Genomic DNA, 20,353 nt, shown 5'->3' on the forward strand with positions numbered 1-20,353 from the left:
TTTCGAGCAGCGATATACAGGGTGTCCCAACTATCATGCACCAAGATATAAAAATGTGCAAATGCCACGTAGCTGGACAGAATCAAGGTAATGCTGTTTGCCATCGCTTGGAGATACTCAGATTATTTCTTGCACTTCGTCTAATTACATAATTAGTCTTAATTAATTAGGCAACTTCTTAAATATTACAATTAGATTAAATGTGTCAGAAAACTGTAGAGCAACATAAAAACTCCCGAAACAGCTTTCTGTTGCTTAATACATACTACATAAAAGTGTTTTTCCGAGCGTGAAACAAGCCGGCGAACTTCAAGCAAAGTGGTTTGAGCGGCCAGTCGCATGGCAATTTGGGTGTATTCGAGGGCTTCTCTAGTGCTCGGAAAAACTTTTATGTAGCACCTATTGATCAACAGAAAGCTGTATGGGGAGTTTTTCATGTTGCTCAACAACTTTCCGATTGAAACTTTTAATCTAATTATAATATTTGCGAAGTTGATTAATTAATTAAAATTCGTGAAAGGAGTTAATTGAGAGAAGCGAGGCAACAAGCAATGAAACTCCGAGAGATGAGACCTACGCTAAATATGCAACATAGCCGGAGGGGGGGGGGGGGGTGAGTGGTCGTTTGGGATGCTGATTACCTTCTGCATGCTGTTCTGCTACATTTTTGCAAGATGCGCCTGACCAATATGTTGCATTTGTTACTGTAATTCAAGTGTTTATACAGGCTCTGAAAAATGCTTGTTTGTTTCGACCAATTTACTTTTAAGCTTTGTATTGTAAGGAAGTGGTTTTGTAAAAGCGAGCATGCACGAGTGCCGCAGACAAACCCATTGAGATTGCATATCCATAATTACTGATCACATTGTCCTCCGAGCCTATGCGAGCGCTTGGCAAGTTCATGTTCCTCCAGCAGCGTAGTGTACTTACAACGGCAGTTTAACAATCAAACCCGATGCGGTTAGAGCTAAGGGCATGACGAAGGTAACGGGTCAACCCTTTGCGTACGATTAGGCTGTGGCAGTGACATAGGCGAATTAAACGTCCCGCGGAAGCGTAATGGTTGTAAGAAAAAAATGTCACAGTTTCGCCCTAAGGGCAAAGCAATGAATGCGATAGCAACACAGCAATGTCATACGAAGTAAGGTGGGCGGCTTTGGTAGCAATATGAATTGTAGTAAACATGAGCTGATTAAGTAAGCAGGTGTGCTGCGGCGTAAGTAGACCGACATGAAGAGAGACTCGATGACCACGAGAAGGCGCGTGTGAAACGGTGGTGTTGATGAGAAGCGCTTCCCGTGGGCAGCGCGTGCGAAGGGACACACCTGTAGCGCTGCACTGCCGATCTGGGCAGCATTGCATGTGTAGCGTGCGTTGGAAAATGTGGCCCGAGAGAGAGAGAGAGAGGGAATAAACTTTAATAAAAAGAGCACGCGAGCGTAGGTAGCTCCTCCGCTCTGCAGTGGGTGGTCCCCTGAGTCCAGGAGTCCAGCGGCCTTAGCTGCCCTTCTCGGTCGGTTGACCAGGTTGAGCTGGTCCGTCGAGTCGGAGCTGGACAGCGCTGCCTCCCATTGCCGTGTGGTGGGGTGTGTTATGGGTGTTAGCTGTGGTGTGTTTGCGCAAGCCCATACCATGTGGTAAAGTGTTGCACATTGATCACAGTGTGTACATTTATAGGAATACAGCGCAGGGTGTATGGCGTGGTAAAGACTCAAATGTGGATATGTGTTTGTTTGGAGTTTTCGCCATATTACAGCCTCCTCTTGCGTCAGAGAATTATGAGGTGGGGGTAGTGTTCTTCTTGAAAGGCGATAGTGTTGTAGGATGTGAGTGTAGGTTAATGGTATGGGCTCTGGTTGGAACTGCCCGACTATTACTAACTAAATTAACAAGCGTGGTGTCAGCGCGCACAAGCAAACATGAATAGATCACACTGAATGACTGCAGACAACGGCTGTCAAAACGCTGGCAGCAAGCGCATCCACCGCAGCGGTCTATCGCTTCAACGGAAACTGAGCGGCGAATGCACAGCGCATAGAAAGGTCAGAGCCGTGTGGAGATAAGAGACGGTGCGGGCGAGCGACGAGCGCGGTTGTTGGCAGAGTAGAAGTGCCCCCCCCCCCTTCGCCGCTCGCTCCGGCGCTGGTTTCCCGCTTCCTTGCTTGCCTGTGGGAGATTGAGTGCGTTCGCTCTCCGTGATAGCGCGCGTCCCCGCATGCTTCCACTAGGGCATACGGCGCGCGGCGAAGATTTTATCTATACGGAACCTCACGGCGACGGCGCCGCCGACGGCAGAAATCCGGGTGAAGTGTCCATATAATTGCTATCGCAATAAAAACTGGGCAAACATTCAACATCATTGCGGGAACGACGTGAAATCTTCCCCGAGCCGTCTGCAGTGGTTCGGAGAATCGCACATTTTTACCCTACAAATAAGTGCTCGCTCGGTAGTGCAGAAACCGGCAGTTTACTTCGAAGTGAAATGGTAAAAGTAACGCCGCGCCCGCTCGGCAGCCACCGTGCCTCGGAGCGAAGCTTCAGGATGAACGTCCTGCTGCGCCCCCTATCGACAGGAAATATGTAGCGCTTCTGCCCGCGCCCTCCTCTGAGCTCACTACAAAGGCTTCTAGTACACTGAAACCACACACAGCCATGTACACAACGCTCGCGAAGCAAAGAGGTGCACGGTTCAAGACTGAAGTTGAACGGTGAACGTTCAACAGGTGAACGAAGGCTTTGTGCATAATAATTTCGCGCAGAAAATTATTTTATTGCGAAAGGCGTTCAACACGCTTGCAACAATAAAAAACATACAGGAAGGAACTTGGAAGGAAGGTCTGGAATGTTCCTGCCTCGAATCTGTTGCTTCTTATAGTACGATGGGGACAAAAGAGGGCCATTTTGTTTTAATGAAAACCTCTTGTCGCAAAGCGATATTCTGCGTCCCTTCATGATTCTTAGTAGCTGTCTATTGCGTATATATACCGGCAAGAGATTTAGAAAATATGTCATAAACGCTGCCTTGGAATCCATATGCATACGCCGTTTCAGTACGCGTTTCAAACATAAAACGCAACGATCTATGCGGTCATAGAGGCAACGCAAGTATAGCGCGCTCATAGAAGTCTCATACCGCGCGTTTCGCAGGGCAGTTGTTTTTGGTCTGCGACGCCTTCTGCGGAGTATAATTGCTACTTGTTTTGCAACTACAACTTGTGGATATATAGGGTTACGTCAGATTTAAATTCCTTGATATTGCGTGAAAATTCAGGATGCAGCATTAACATGGCAGTGTATTACATGCAGTTCCATCTTCATCTCCGTGTTTAGGCAATGACGTGCAGTTTTTACCATAGCGAACGTGGGGAGATGGTTACTTCTGCCACGTACATGGAGATGCAGCTTTTGACATCTAACCGTTGTATTAAAATTAAAAAAAAGTTTTTCACGTTCGTAACATATCAGTAGACAATAAAGACCAGCGTGAAAAGAGACTATTCCCCGTAGCTGCATTCGGGTCTCAGGAGGATATATTTTATTTGGCGAGTGGGCGCTTCATTCTACTAAGGTTGCTACAGATACCTTACTTGCGCTCAGACATTGCTTTTTCAGGTACCTGTAACGCAGACAATAGAGAGATTTCTGGCATCGCTGGTACAAAGACTACTGGTTGGCTATCAGAAGTGATACCCGTTTACAATGTCATCGAACTAAAGCTGTGTCCCATCTGCTTTTCACCACCAGCATATCTTTGCCGAGTAGCCTCAGACTGCGCTATGCCACTAGATCTTGGCATGCTGCTTTACCTACGGGATGTTTCATTTTATCGTTAACGTAATTTCTTAAAAATCACCCGTGACTAGTACCACAATTCTACTGCTTGAGGTAAATTACTCTCAGAGGCAGAGCTTATTCGCACGAAAAATTAAAGGGAATATTTGAATAATTACCAAAATTCTGCTAATTAACTCTGACGCTAATTGCTTTACGCCACATATTGCAATTTACGAACGGTAGCCGGTGACTCTTAACGTCATATCCACTTGGAACGAATTCTGACGATGACAGCAGTTTCGAGATATGCGTTCCTAAAGTTTGCGGCGAAATGCATTGGTGTTCCCGTAACGTTTGAGCTTCAGTGTATAAAACAGGCGTTTTCTTAAAAAAAAATGTCACAGTTTTGCCCTAAGGGCGAAGCAATGAATGCGATAGCAACACAGCAATGTGACACGAAGTAAGGTGAGCGGCTTTGGTAGCAATATGAATTGTAGTAAACATGAGCTGATTAAGTAAGCAGGTGTGCTGCGGCGTAAGTAGACCGACATGAAGAGAGACTCGATGACCACGAGAAGGCGCGTGTGAAACGGTGGTGTTGATGAGAAGCGCTTCCCGTGGGCAGCGCGTGCGAAGGGACACACCTGTAGCGCTGCACTGCCGATCCGGGCAGCATTGCATATGTAGCGTGCGTTGGAAAATGTGGCCCGACTATTACTAACTGAATGAACAAGCGTAGTGTGAGCGCGCACAAGCAAACATAAATAGATCACACTGAATGACCGCAGACAACGACTGTCAAAACGCTGGCAGCAAGCGCATATACGTCGCAGCGGGCGAAGGTACGTGCGGTCTATCGCTTCAACGGAAACTGAGCGGCGAATGCACAGCGCATAGAAAAGGTCAGAGCCGTGTGGAGATAAGAGACAGTGCGGCCGGCGAGCGACGAGCGCGGTTGTTGGCAGAGTAGAAGTGCGCCCCCCCCCCCCCCCCCCCGCTCCCTCCGGCGCTGTCGTCCCGCTTCCTTGCTTGCGCGTGGGAGATTGAGTGGGAAGTTCCCCTTGCGCCCGGTTGCAAGATAGGCCTTTGGTGCCGGAGCGCAGCGTCGCCCCGCCTCCCTCCCATATCCCCACGCGCGACGGTCGCGTTTGCTTTCCGCCGTGCGTTCGTTCTCCGTGATAGCGCGCGTCCCCCGCACGCTACCGCTCGGGCATACGGCGCGCGGCGATGATGTTATCTATACGGAACCTCACGGCGACGGCGACGGCAGAAATCCAGTTTAAGTGTCCATATAATTGCTATCGCAATAAAACATGTAAGTGGAACAGCAATGCATTTTTGCGGCAAGTTTGACTGCGCTTATCTAGATCCTCGCGCTAGTTTCAAAATTCATTCCAAGTGGATGTGCCTGGTGAAATCAGTGGCTTCAATTCGTGAATTGCAGTATGTGTGCTGAATTAGTCGAAAGGTTAGTTAGTGGAATTTTGTTAATTAGTCAATTATGCAGTACTGACTTCCACTGTAAGTGATGTATACTTCTTCGAGTGTTCCAGCTGAATAAGTAAATTTGTGCTAAATACCACGGGCGATTAAAAAAATATGTTAATGTTAAGCTAAAACACTCGGCATATGCTCCACATAATGACACATTGCACAGCGCACGGAGGAAAGCAGCAAACTGATTGCGCAGAGCGTAAAGCTATCGTCACGCAAATTTTGCCGCCGTTAACTGCCCGGATGCAACACGCGGACCCGCCTATATACGTAGCGACGGACGCGTGTGCACGGGAGGCACACGGGCCCTTCGCGTGCCGGTATAGCTGCACGCACGCCGTGTAAATGCGTACACGTACAGAGCTATATGCATCTTTGTACGCGTGCGTGCACATTAGACATGCATGTTCCATCGCAAACATTTATTTGCTTTGTGGAGCACTCCACATGGGCAAGGTCGCGCAGGAGTTCAACACAATGCCCTTTGGGATCCAAATTCAGTCGCTCCAACGGTTCCCACGATCTTCTGCCATGGACTGCTCCATAGCTAGACAAAAGGACACGGCGCGACAAGCGACAGCGGCAACGTGCCAATTCTGCAAACTATAAGAATACACTAAAAATGCTGTGAGAAAGGAAGTGAACAAATGCAGAAATTTTCTACATTTACTACAGAAAAATTTCTTCGAACGGAAACTATAGAGATTATGTCATGAAAAAAAATTTTTTTTCGTTTTTATGCTTACGCTGTAAAGCAGTTTTGACCGATTTCGTTCCCATTGTGTAGTAAAAATTTTGTCACGAATACTGTGAGCGAATTGAGTTTTGCTTATTTCTTTACCATCCTTAATTAACATTTGTGTGCAGCTTCACCGCCCACTTAAGTGCAGGCAGAGAAATTTCATTTACGGGAGACAATTAATCTCAATTTCTTAATAAGGTACAGCTGCTCATGCACTGGGCCTGTCATTGTACACACACCCGATATATATATATATATATATATATATATATATATATATATATATATATATATGAACGAGAAGAAGGGTACAGACGGGCCCGATTTTCGTAAGTTTCAATCACACGAAGCCAACAGACCACGACACCAGGAAAACATAGGCTGAATTACTTGTTTTTAATTTAAATGCAGAAATTAAAAATAATTGTACAGTTAAAAAAAACTCAACGTTTCCTGAAATTTTTTCAAGTTTAAACTAAAATAAACCTAAAGGAAAACTACGGATAAAATAAAGATAACAAGAATTATTGCTGTGGATCAGGCCGCATCACACTGGCAGAAATCGGCGAACGATCCTGCTTGCACACCTTGGAGTCCGCAACCCTGGGAGAAGACAAAGCGTACGCATGTTCAATACACGGCAAAGCATAACGCGCTGAAAATGTGCAATGAGCGAACACTGGTATGGCCTGCGTAATATAGCTGCACATAGCATTCAGGAATTGGATCATGCTTACAGTGATTATATAGGGACAGCACAGCAGATATTTTTGAAGAAGCCAATATACCACATGAATTGCAGACCCAGTATAGCCACGTAACAACGTAAGCTCTCGATTGCCCAATTTTCCCGAAATGACTCCTTTGCGTAAAAGTTACACGAAATCTCAGTATCTCTGCTCAAAGTATACACCAGCACGAAGGTTGCAACCAGCTACCACGAAAAGCATTCTATACTGCATTTGTTTACATTATTTGCATTATAATCAATTAATTCAGGCAATATATAGGTGAACTTTACGGCCAACTCGCTCTTAAGTCTCAGCCCACCACGTTATCTCCGCCCTAAGAGGAAGAACCATACCAAGAAACAAACATTGACCCCAGAGAAAGCGTAGGGGAAGGTCATTGTTACGTTTAATTTAAATGTAGAAATAAGGGAGAACGTCCTCGCGTGGGCTACGTGCGGGAAAAACGTTGAGCACTGCCAGTGGGGCCGTCACGCGTGCAATCGCCCCGACCTCACCCCAATTCGCTCTCTCTGGTTCCGAAACAGCGGCGCTTGCGTGAAGCCTCCGCAGTGCACGGCCTCACTAAAGAAGCAGAAAGCGCGCCGCGAAAACAGTCTAGCAGCAACACTTTCCTCCGAATGGGTTTCAAAGCTTTTTATAAATGTGAAGCATTTCTTGCCGGCGGCTCTGTCTGTCGTACCGCGTGCCACACCTCCACAGCGCATGCGCGTCCCCTCCCCTCTCTCTCCTCTCCTACGCTCCCCCCCCCCCCCCTTCTCTCCTCTAGGAATCGGGAGCGGCGCGCTCGACAGGTGGTGCGACAGCTGCATACTCCGCTGGGGGCGCCACGGTGGTTCCGCGGTATGAAAATGACGGAGCGCGCGCGCCTCATTCTCTCTCCTGTGCAGCTGAACCATCTCCCGCTCAAGCTAACCATCTCCCCGCTACTTCGCATCCCTTTAGCGGGAGATGGAGTAATTTTTTTGTGCGTGTGATGCCGCTCGCCAGCGATCGGGGAGATTAATGAGGAGCGACTGATTTATTCCAGTGGGCGAAATCCGCGAGGAACTACCACTCTCTCCCAGCTTCTCTTATGATCTTATCACAGCCGCATGATTACAGCAGAAGCGAATCTTCTTTCTGGGGTTTTACGTGCCAAAACCAGTTCTGATTATGAGGCACGCCGTAGCGGACGGCTCCGGATTAATTTTGACCACCTGGGTTTCTTCAACGTGCACTATACAGCGCAAGCACACGGGCGTTTTTGCATTTCGCCTCCATCGAAATGCGGCCGCCGCGGCCGGGATTCGATCCCGCGATCTTGTGCTCAGCAGCGCAACGCCTTAGATGACCGAGCCAACGCGGAGGGTTAGCTGCAAATGCGACAAATGCTTTCCTAATGTAAAAGTTGCTGTCCTCCATTGTTTTCTCGAGCCGGACCGCGGTATAGTCGAACAGGCGTGCGGCAACCGCAATGCGCCGAGCCTCATCGCCGTTGACGTCTAACTTCATCTTCCGTATACCTACAAAGACGACATCTCCGGTTCGTCACGCAGGGCAAGTACGACACTGCGTGAGTACCTTATGCGCCCGTTAATTATAATACGCCTAGGCATCTTTAAGCTTTGCGGGACTTCAAAGCTGCGTATATGCGTGCGGGGTGATGATCTTTAAGTTTTCCTGAATTTTTAAGCGTCGCCTGTGGCAGATAGCATAATTATTGTCCCTGAGCTGGATTATTCGAAGAGGCGAACAATACTAGCGCGAGAAATCTAAATACATATTGATATAATTAATAAAAGATCACTAATTAACTTCTTAATTAATTGCGGCATATATTGCAATTTACGAATTGTAGCCGGTGAGTTTGCAAGACGTATCCACTTGAAATGAATCTCCAGGATGACACCAGTTTCGAGATATTTCCCAAAGTGTGGGACGAAATACATGGGTGTACCATTTACTTTTGTGCTTCAAGGCATGAAAGCGTTTTGTAAAGATATCAAAGGAACAACAGTGCATTTTTACGGCGAGTTTCATGGCGCATATCTCCAAACTAGTGTCAATCTGGAAATTCGTTCCAAGTGGAACGAATTTGCAAACCTTGCAAACTCACCGGCTACAATTCTTAAATTGCAATATGTGCCTAAAAGTACTTAAGTTAATTAGTGACATTTTAATTAGCTGAATATGTGCGCTGATTTCACGTGCAAGTAATGTCCGCGTCTCTGGATAACCAGCTAAAGGAATAGAATTATGTTATTTGAACAGGCGCTTTTTAAATAATCCGGCAAACTTAAAGATGATCACCTCGTATAATGATACGCTATACAGGTATACCATATGCCTGCGGACCATACATAAACTTCCACTCGCCATGGGCGAAGGACAGTTATCGCACCGATTGGCAACGTACAATGTTTTCCGTTAGTAACGGCAAGGTTAGTTTTCGTGCAGCAGAGTCCAGGAAAAGCTCATCTCCGCTCTTGGTGTTTCGAGCTGGAAAATTTGGAACAAGGAGATTGGCTCCGTGATGTTTCGGTGACACGAGAACATTCCGAACAGTCGTTTTGTCACAGAAAAAGGTATATTCAGGTGATTTGTACCAATTTAAGAGTTAAAATAGCTTCGGCAAAGTGATGAACAATCTGCCGGCTCCCTGCCTTAATTACAGCGACAGCAGTTCGCAGGCCAGATTACCGACGCCTTAAACACCGTGGAAGTGCTTGCATTGCTGTGAAACAGAAGTGGGACATCTTAATTTATGCAAATATCATACAATGTGAAACTAAAAAAAAATTATGGGGTTTTACGTGCCAAAACCACGATCTGATTAGGAGGCACGCCGTAGTGGGGGACTCCGGAAATTTCGAGCACCTGGGGTTCTTTAACGTGCACCTAAATCTAAGTACATGGGTGTTTTCGCATTTCGCCCCCATCGAAATGCGGCCGCCGTGGCTTACGATCTGAAACTACGACAACGGTGGCCTGACCACGACACTTTTAACAGCGTAGAGCAGTCATTGCGAGAGGTACGGTAAGGATAACAGCAGCTGGCGTATTTGTCCGCTGTTGCTTCCGAAGTACAGTCGCAATATTTTTTAGGGTGAACACGGGAACGCGTGGCCTTCTGAGCTCACAGCGCGGTTCAGCGGCGGCAACGAGAAGCATTGCTCATGCGCAGTGTGTCCGGCGTGCGCAAATTCTCCCGCCGCGCGCATTGCGTCACGCAAGCAAGTGCGTGTCGTCTGCTGCGCGCGTACAGCAATAAGGTAGCCGTACGGTTCGGGATTGGTGACGATGTTGAACTTCTCATTACGCTCCCCATGATGCATCAATAAATTTGAAAATATATGTAATGTTTGGTGGGCGTTCTCAAGATCATTGTTTATCTGTAGCCAGGCCACGCATGCTCATGACCCTTGTGGGCGTATTTAAAAAGCGGCTTCCGTCTTTGAGGAGCGTATACAGGGTGTTTCAGCGAACACTTTCAACATTTATTTAAAGTTGCCTGTGGCAGATAGCCCAATTCTAGTTAATGAGCTGTTCTACTCGAAGCGGCAGACATTACTTGAACAAAAAATTGAAATGCATAATCGATTAATCAACAAAAATTTACTAATTAACTTTTTAACTAAATACTTGATGGCCCATATTGCAATTAACAAATCGTAGCCGTGGAGTACGCAAGGCGGGTTCACTTGGAATTAATTCTCAGGATGACACCAGTTTCGAGAAATAAAAAAATAATTCCCGAACTTTGCGGAGAAATGCATTGGCGTTCCAGTTAATTTTGTGCTTCAATGCATAAAGCGACGTTTTGTTAAGAACCTAACTGGAACGCCAATGCATTTCTCTGCAAAGTTCGGGAATTAATATCTCGAAACTGGTGTCATCCCGAGAATTCGTTCCAAGTGGAGCCACCTTGCGTACTCCACGGCTACGATTTGTTAATTGCAATATCGGCCATCAAGTAATTAGTTAAAAACTTAATTAGTGAATTTCTCTTAATTATTCGATTAGGCATTTCAATTTCTTGTGCAAGTAATGTCCGCCTCTTCGAATAGACCAGCTCCTGAACTAGAGTTGTGCTATCCGCCACAGGCAACCTTTAAGGATTTTTGAAAGTGTTCGCTGAAACACCCTGTATATATTCTTGCACATTACCGCATCTGTCAGAGCAGCAACTGAATTTCAGCATGGCCCACGTTCCCGAAAAAGAGAGGTGGAAAATCATACAGTATTCGCTCAAGGGATATTCACAGCGCTCCATCGGTGCTCTCGTGCACAGGCCGCTAAAGACCGTCAACAGGATTATTCAGGCATTCAGCAAGGAAGGCCGACTCTGTGATGCTCCACACAGGCGTCGACCAAAGGCAACGACGGAGGATGAAGACGCGCTTATGGTAGCTGCTGTCGTCGAGAACCCGCTCCAGTCCGCGAGGCAAGTGTGGGAGCAGCTAGATGTGGACGCTTCCCTTGCTACGGTCCGGCGACGCCTCCGAAGTGCTGGACTGCGAAATTCTGTAGCTGCACGAAAGCCAGTCGTCACTGCTTCGAACAAGAAGTCACGTCTACAGTTTGCCGAAGCACACGCCTCATGGATGGCAGATGACTGGGGCCGAGTGATCTTCTCGGATGAGTCGACTTTTACAACTCGCCAAGACCAACGGATGCGAGTTTGGCGAACCAGAGGCACACGGTAAGAAACTTTTTTTAATGCACGTTTGATTTTGCGAAGGATGGTCAGAAATACGATTTCCATGCAGTTACGAGCCAGCCAATGTGCAGGGAGTCGCCGCGAGTGGCCGAAACTGCCTGAACGTGTGGGGCGTGGTGTCAAGGCATGATCTCGGGCCTCTGCATCGCATAGAAGGCGCCCTTACATCGCCGCGATACTGCACAGAAATTTTAGACAATGTGTTGCTGCCCTACGCCCACAGCGTCTTTCCCGATGTAGACTTTATGTTTCAACATGACCTGGCGCCGGTTCACACGGCAAAAGTTGTCAAGGAACATATAGAAAATCGCAGAATCAGCATAACTTCCTGGCCGGCCAAAGGCGCTGACATGAACATCTGCGAAAATATACGGGGGTACATCAAAGCAGCCATGGTGCGAAAACCTGTCCGCCCGACGACTGGGGACGAGCTGTGGGCAGCCGTTCGACAAGAATGGGAGGACCTTCGAGCGCATCATGACTTTGTGCCAGCGCTGTACGCGTCACTGCCCTCTAGGATGGCAGCAGTTGTTTCCGCAAAGGTTTGTATGACAAAATACTAACATCATCAAAGATAAAATTATTCCTGCTTACTAATACTACTTCTAAACGGATCAATCTTTTGTTGAACTTGCACCAAATAAAAGTTTGGATGTTTGTGTTCCCTTGCCTGCTCGTTGTACGATAAAAACACAGCAGAAGGAAAACTAAACAAAGTGAAAAGTTGAAGTAATTACAATAACGCCAAGCATAAGAAGCACGACGTTCTGAGTTAAAAGCATCAAAATCGTGGTTTCTGTCATAATTTGGTTTCTATTGAGGGGAAAAACTGCTAGCAGACGACACACGCGCGCTACGATGACGTAATGCGCACGAAAGGAGCCTACCCTCCCCGAGCATGCGCGCAGTATAGGGGCTTTAGCGCGCAGATATTGTGGCTGCCGTCTGACGGCGCTGGTGATATAGAAAGCCACGCGCTCCCGTATTCACCCTCAAAAAGATTGCGACTGTACGTGCACGAACGCCGCTCTCGGTGTCTTCATGCATCGCGCACGCTACAAAAACGGCAAAACTGCCGCACACGAATGCTGTGCGGCGGCTCAGTGGTTTGCGCGTTCGGCTCCGCACTATATATAGCCGCCTGAACTGCACATAACTGCAGTGGAATGAATTCAGGCCCGAGGGGTCGCAGTGGGCGAAGTTTTGTTTTTAGTGGCACGAGCATCGAGTGACATTCTTGTTTCTTGCGCAGCAATTCCGGTTCACCTCCTGAGACGAGCAAGGACGAAATTCAGAAAAAAATAGAAAAGAAACAGTACAGTACAAAATTCATGGGTTTCATTATAGATATATCAAAGCATAAGTTTAGTTACAAGTTGAGTTACTGAAGTGTATGGAGTAAGTAGAATTAATTAGAAATCACAGATTACCTCCCACCAATGCAAAGAATACCAACGTCGAGGTGCGAGTGCCACTAAGAGACACCTAAATAAAAGATTAGGGTCACCTACCGTTTTTAGTTGCCATGTGGTGCTGAGGGTGAAATGGTGGCCAAGTTGAGGAAGTAGCATGATCACAGCGTAACTTAACTGACGGAAAGAGGTAACTTAATTTCTAACGCTAAAGTGCCGTCGCAGTAAAAAAAAAATGTCACAGTTTCGCCCTAAGGGCGAAGCAATGAATGCGATAGCAACACAGCAATGTCATACGAAGTAGGGTGAGCGGCTTTGGTAGCAATATGAATTGTAGTAAACATGAGCTGATTAAGTAAGCAGGTGTGCTGCGGCGTAAGTAGACCGACATGAAGAGAGACTCGATGACCACGAGAAGGCGCGTGTGAAACGGTGGTGTTGATGAGAAGCGCTTCCCGTGGGCAGCGCGTGCGAAGGGACATACCTGTAGTGCTGCACTGCCGATCTGGGCAGCATTGCATGTGTAGCGTGCGTTGGAAAATGTGGCCCGACTATTACTAACTGAATGAACAAGCGTGGTGTGAGCGCGCACAAACAAACATGAATAGATCACACTGAATGACTGCAGACAACGACTGTCAAAACGCTGGCAGCAAGAGCATACGCCGCAGCGGGCGAAGGTACGTGCGGTCTATCGCTTCAACGGAAACTGAGCGGCGAATGCACAGCGCATACAAAGGTCAGAGCCGTGTGGAGATAAGAGACGGTGCGGGCGAGCTATGAGCGCGGTTGTTGGCAGAGTAAAGTGCGCCCCCCCCCCCCGCGCTCCCTCCGGCGCTGGCTTCCCGCTTCCTTGCTTGCGCGTGGGTGATTGAGTGCGTTCGCTCTCCGTGATAGCGCGCGTCCCCGCACGCTTCCGCTCGGGCATACGGCACGCGGCGAAGATTTTATCTATACGGAACCTCACGGCGACGCCGACGCCGACGGCAGAAATCCGCTTGAAGTGTCCATATAATTGCTATCGCAATAAAATTACTCCATCTCCCGTTAAAGGGAACCATGTGTGGATGCGAAGCAGCGGGGAGATGGTTAGCTTGAGCGGGAGATGGTTTCGCGGCAGCGGCCCGAGCGCTCATCGCGTCGCTGCACAGAGAGAATGAGGCGCGCGCGCTCCGTCATTTTCATACCGCGGAACAATCGTGGCGCCCCAAGCGGAGTATGCAGCTTGAGCGGGAGATGGTTTCGCGGCCGAGCGCTCATCGCGGCGATGAGGCGCGCGCACTCCGTCATTTTCATACCGCGGAACTACCGTGGCGCCCCCAGCGGAGTATGCAGCTGTCGCACCACCTGTCGATCGCGCCGCTCCGGATTCCTAGAGGAGGGAAAGGGGGGGGCGTAGGAGAGGAGAGAGAGCGGGAGGGGACGCGCATGCGCTGTGGGGGTGTGGGACGCGGGCGCCGCTCAGTATAGGATTCCTAGAGGAGAGAAAGGGGGGAGCGTAGGAGAGGAGGGGAAGGGGACGCGCATGCGCTGTGGGGTGTGGGACGCGGGACAACAGACACGAGCCGCCGGCAAGAAATTCTTCGCATTTAAAACTACTGCACTCACCGGCTTTTGCAAAATGCATCAGTCTCTCGCTCCCTCCAAAACGCGATACGGCCGCAAACAGGAAGGGTTGCGAAGTCGTTGGGCTTCGCGTCCGCTTCCTGCTGCTGATCCGCCTGCACAGCAGTGACAGCACATATTGCAACAACATATAACTGTATAAAGCATCTTGCGTCATGGAACACAGCGATTGCCCGTTTACATGGAACGGTTAGCACTAAATTAAGTGTAAATTATAGTTAGACATGTTATTCTATCATCGAAACAGAACGGATATCAGGTAAATGCGAACTGTGTTATCAGTGAAGCAGTGCAAGTAATTCTGACACTAACACGCATTCATTCCTGGCGTGGAAAGGTTTACTGCACCAGGAAGAATGTCCCGAATCAGCATCGCAGCACGTCAAGTAACAGAATGCCGGTCATTTGCCAGGTCTCCTTTGATACAATGCGGAGTGGCGCCTGACACCGGGAAAAAAAATCGCCGAGAGCTAGTGGGGCTATACTAGTCAAGATGCAACCAAATTACGAAGTCCCATGCACTAAGCTTCAACAAAGGCACTCCCTTACCAGAACAGGAATTGGCCTCCCTGGAGCAGTATTCGGCCGCTACCTCCCAAATGACTCTTACAATTTACCCATGGCCCTCAGCCCCAGCGGCTGCAGAGCACCTGACCAAGGCGGCCCTGCTACGCGGCAGAGGGTGCTAAGAATCTCTGGGTCCGGACAGGCGCCTAATAGAAAAACAAGGAATGAAATAGATTTCATACTCTCTGCCGATCCCAGCATAGTGCAAGATGTAGAAGTGTTAGGTAAGGTAAAGTGCAGGGACCATGGGTTAGTGAGGTGTAGGATTTCTCGCAATTTGAAGAGAGAAAGAATAAAGTTAGTCATGAAGAAACAGGCCAACCTAGACGCAGTAAAGGCCAAGCTAGACGCAGTAAGGGTAAAAGCAGACCAGTTCAGGCTGGTGGTCGCAAACAAATAAGCAGCTTTAGAACAGGAAGATAAAGACATCATAGAAGTAATGAATGAAACCGTAACTAGGTTGATCTCAGAAGCAGCAATTGAAGTGGGAGGTAAGGCACCAAGGCAACCAGTAGGTAAGCTCTCCCAAGTAACAAAGTACCTAATAAAGAAACGGCAAAACATGAAACTGTCAAACTCTAGAGGTCAGATAGAACTCGTTGAATTGTCGAAAGTGATCAACAAGAAGAAAGGAAGGGATATCCGAAATTATAACGTGGAAAATATTGAGGAAGCAGTAAAATATGGACGCAGCATGAAATCAGTGAGAAGAAAACTAGGCATAGGACAAGGCAAAATATATTCACTGAAAGATAAGCAGGGTAATATCATCAGCAATTTCGATGACATAGTAAAAGCAGCGGAATAATTCTATACTGACCTGTACAGTCCCCAGAGCAGCCAAGCTACTTTCATTCGAAGTATACAGTGATGAACAGGATACAGAGGCCCATTCTATAACTAACGATGAAGTTAGAAGGGCCTTGAAAGACATGACCAGGAGAAATACTGCTGGAGAAGATGGAATAACAGTCGATTTAATCAAGGATGGAGGAGATATCATACTTGAAAAGCTTGCGGCCCTTTATACGCAATGCCTCACGACTTTAAGTGTACCAGAAAGCTGGAAGAACGCCAACGTTATACTCAGCCATAAGAAGGGTGACGTTAAAGAATTGAAAAAATATAGACCCATTAGCTTGCTCTCAGTATTGTATAAAATATTCATCAAGGTAATTTCAAATAGAATCAGGGCAACACTTGACTTCAGCCAACCAAGAGAACAGGCTGGCTTCAGGAAGGGATATTCTACGATGGATGATGTCCATTTCATCAACCAGGCCATAGAGAAATCTGCGGAGTACAATCAAACTCTCTATATGGCTTTCATAGATTATGAAAAAGCATTTGATTCAGCAGAGATACCAGCAGTCATAGAGGCATTACGTAACCAAGGAGTACAGGATGCATACGTGAATATATTGGCAAATATCTACCAGCATTGCACAGCAACCTTGGTTCTCCACAAGAAAAATAAAAAGATAACTATCAAGAAAGGGGTCAGGCAAGGAGGCACAATCTCTCCAATGCTATTCACTGCATGCTTAGAAGAAGTATTCAAGCTCTTAGACTGGGAAGGATTAGGAGTGAGGATCAACAGCGGATATCTCAGCAACCTACGGTTTGCAGATGACATTGTCCTATTCAGCAACAATGGGGACGAATTACAGCAAATGATTGAGGACCTTAACCGAGAAAGTGTAAGAGTGGGGTTGAACATAAATATGCAGAAGACAAAGATAATGTTCAATAGCCTGGCAAGGGAACAAGAATTCAGGATCGCCAGTCAGCCTCTAGAGTCTGTAAAGGAGTACGTTTATCTAGGTCAATTACTCACAGGGGACCCTGATCACGAGAAAGAAATTTGCAGAAGAATAAAATTGGGTTGCAGTGCATACGGCAGGCATTACCAAATCCTGACTGGGAGATTACCACTGTCGTTGAAAAGAAAAGTGTACAATCATTGCATTCTACCGGTGCTAACGCATGGGGCAGAAACTTGGAGGTTAACAAAGAAGCTCGAGAACAAGTTAAGGACCGCACAAAGAGCGATGGAACGAAAAATGTTAGGCCTAACGTTAAGAGACAGGAACAGAGCGGTGTGGATCAGAGAACAAACAGGGATAGCCTATATTGTAGTTGACATTAAGCGAAAAAAGTGGAGCTGGGCAGGCCATGTAATGCGTAGGATAGATAGCCGGGGGACCATTAGAGTTACAGAATGTATACCAAGAGAAGAGAAGCGCAGTCGAGGACGGCAGAAAACTAGGTGGAGTGATGACGTTAGGAGATTCACAGGCGCAAGTTGGAATCGGTTGGCACAAGACAGGGGTAATTGGAGATCGCAGGGAGAGGCCTTCGTCCTGCAGTGGACATAAATATAGGCTGCTGCTGATGATGATGGTGCTCAGTGACCATCGTTCTTATAATGCCTTACTCACCGGCCACCGACTATTTGTACTCGTACCACAATGTGAAAAATAGGTCAGGGCGAGGTTTCCTCTGTCCTTGCAGAACTATATACGAGCAGAAGTTATCACTAGCTGCAGGGGTCATCGTTAACCAGGCTTAAAATACCCTGTAATAAGCATCAATTCACTCTTAGCTCTATTACCATAGGAATAAGAAAATCTTTCTTTGAGAAGAAAATGTAGAGAAGGAAAGTTACCTGCGACGTCATGCTTTGTTCGGCGTCGGGCCTGCACGGAGATAGAAAATTGATCTGAGATTCAAGCAGCATTGCTAATAATCACGTTACATCTACTGTTCGCACAAAGACCGTGCATAGTTTATCATTGTAGGCATTAGAAGCTTTAGCATCGAAACGTTCAATGATATCTCTCGTGAAGCTGACTGGCAACAGTGGTGGCCGAGTGCTTACTGAAAGCTCTAAATGCAAAGTTAGTCCAGGTTCTTCAAAGAAAAAAAAATTACACGCTTTCTTGTTCCTTTTACTCCGGAAACGTGTATTTGAACCCTTTTAATTGCTGCCGAATATTAGGCTGAATGACGGACGGTACGCGCACGAACAACGCGAGACCGCTTTTTCGAGCATCTTATACCCACGCTGTCCGTTGCCTCCTGGTTCCGCTGCGCGCGTCCCCGCACTGTGTAGTAGGGCTACATCTGGACACAGTACGCAGTGCCGTGACGGTTCACGCAAAACTACCCGCTTGCGAGCTTGCTATGCATGACGTTACTGCAGCGAAAACGAGTTTCTCCGCGCAGCGCTAATTCTCGAGTAGTTGCAGTTCGCAATGAACACAGCCTATAGCTGTGCCTCACTCGTGTCAATGTTAACGCATGAATGCTGCATCTAACAATGTATTTCAGCATGCAGGTCTGACGCCACTCACAATTTTAGGGTGAGCTCCTCAAATTCTTCTTTATTGCCGTTGTCGGTTTGCTCCATGGTGGTCTCGATGCCCATGGGATCCTTGGCCAGCTGAAAGGTATGGTCCCCTTCCGCGCTACGCAGATGTCCAATATTCTGCAAGTACTGATTTGCCAGGGCACTCCTGGCCCTAATTGGTGGAGCCGCTTCAGCGCCCACCGTGCGAGAGTCCTTGACTTTGGCCAACACCGGCGTGGTCTTGCGGCGCACTAGCAGCGTGTTTCGCTGAGACAGCGGAGGTGGCACCGGCTGGCCCTCGGATGGTGGAGGTGCGAGCTTTTCGGGGCCTGCATGACGCAGGGTTTCGAGTCTAGCGATACAGTCGGAATTTTGCTTTTATATAGCCTGATTTTGGGACGCAAACGAAGCAACTTCAGCATGCACGGTTTATTGTCTTCACAACTACATGGAGTAGCTGTGATAGGACGTTTTAAGGTTGCCCTATAGGGGGACCGGCCAGCGCGCATTTTTTCGCGGTGTTCCATGTCAATTGCTACTTCAACCGCTATTATTTTCCGCGAGTCCAAAAAAAGAATAAAAAACGCCGGCCAATGTACTTAAAGTAAAACTACAAATGAGTTTACAAAAAAAAAAAGAAAGAAAGACTTACGGAGGATTGCAGAAGTTTACGAAAAAAAAAAAAAAACTACGGAGGATATTGTTTGCTGTATTGCTGTGTCTTTTACATATTTTTTATAGTTATTTGACCAAATCAAATAACTATATTTTCGAAATAGCGTTGAACTGATTACTATTTAATCATGAACATTGAGAATTTTGTTTGTCCCAACTTTTTGATGAGGGGTGCTCTCGTCTCCCGGGCCGCAAACCTTGCGTAGTCCAAAATTCCGGCTGCATTATGTCCCAGAAATGTAGTATAGTGATGTTATCCTAGTCCATATAATTGCTATCACAATAATATATCGCTCCAGAGATGGGACGGACAGTCTACCGTCGATCCACACCGCCGATGAGCGCCATCCAGTCCTTCCTGTTGTTCTCATTGCGGAAAGATACTTACTCGGAACTGGGGAGAGTTGCGTGTGCGCCGAGTCCTGCAGTGAGTTGCGTGTCTGGTTGGTAGAGTCGGGCTGCATGGGCAGGTCCTCGCTAGAGATCGCCTCCGCCATGCCAGCAGCCCAGCAGCCTAGTGGGTCGTCGTTTAGCTCGGGGTGAAGGGGTGCAGACTCGGACGACGACTGCTCCGAAATTTGAAGGTGCTGCTCTGATTGGACAGGAAACATATCTGCAGAAAGTTTGGTAGACAGCTGTTATAACAGCTCAGCTCATGACAGTGGTTGGAAAGCAACGGTAATTGGGTTCTTGACATTTTTGGAGCTTCGTGTTTTGCTCTATACCGTTACATATTTCACAGCCGTCGTGCAGACCATTACAGAGATAGTATAAGTTTCTCGAGCGTGCGAAGGATTTCACGACAATTATGCTTTTGTGCAATGTCGGGTGAATCGAGTCTTCCGACTCTTTCTCCCACAACGAGGTGCAGCTAAGATTATTATTAAATTATGGGGTTTTACGTGCCAAAACCATGATCTGATTATGAGGCTGTGGCGTGTGGTAGTGCGCGAAGACAAAGTTTAGTGAATTGTGCGCTTGTGAACGTGAACATGGTGAGCGCAAGACGACGACGACGACAAAGAGGGTCAAGCACGAGGCGCCGCGGCACAAAGAAAAGCAAACAAACCAAGCACCATCCAATTGGAAAGGACCACGGCGCTCACGGGGGCCAATGACCGATGCCCACGGAGCCCGAAGATAACCAATCCAAAAGTAACACACTGACCAGAGGGAAGAAAAACGAGGCAGTGGCGGAAGAGGGGACGAGCTCCAGGAAGCGACGCCGGGCGAAGGACGACCACCGGACCGGGAGCTGAA

The 20,353-nt window shown here is 47.5% G+C and overlaps 1 protein-coding gene across 1 annotated transcript; it reads right to left on the bottom strand.

Moving 5' to 3' along the window:
• Window positions 1–6,534: 6,534 nt before the first annotated feature.
• LOC119436178 (uncharacterized) lies at window positions 6,535–19,704 on the bottom strand. Its single transcript, XM_037702949.2, has 5 exons — window positions 19,482–19,704; window positions 18,423–18,747; window positions 17,735–17,765; window positions 14,482–14,594; window positions 6,535–6,613 (listed from the first exon to the last, which is right to left on the bottom strand). Exons 1-5 carry the CDS (start codon window positions 19,702–19,704, stop codon window positions 6,535–6,537), a joined length of 771 nt encoding a protein of 256 aa, XP_037558877.1.
• Window positions 19,705–20,353: the final 649 nt, after the last annotated feature.

Source organism: Dermacentor silvarum, chromosome 1, assembly GCF_013339745.2.
Source record: "Dermacentor silvarum isolate Dsil-2018 chromosome 1, BIME_Dsil_1.4, whole genome shotgun sequence".
NCBI lineage: Eukaryota > Metazoa > Arthropoda > Arachnida > Ixodida > Ixodidae > Dermacentor > Dermacentor silvarum.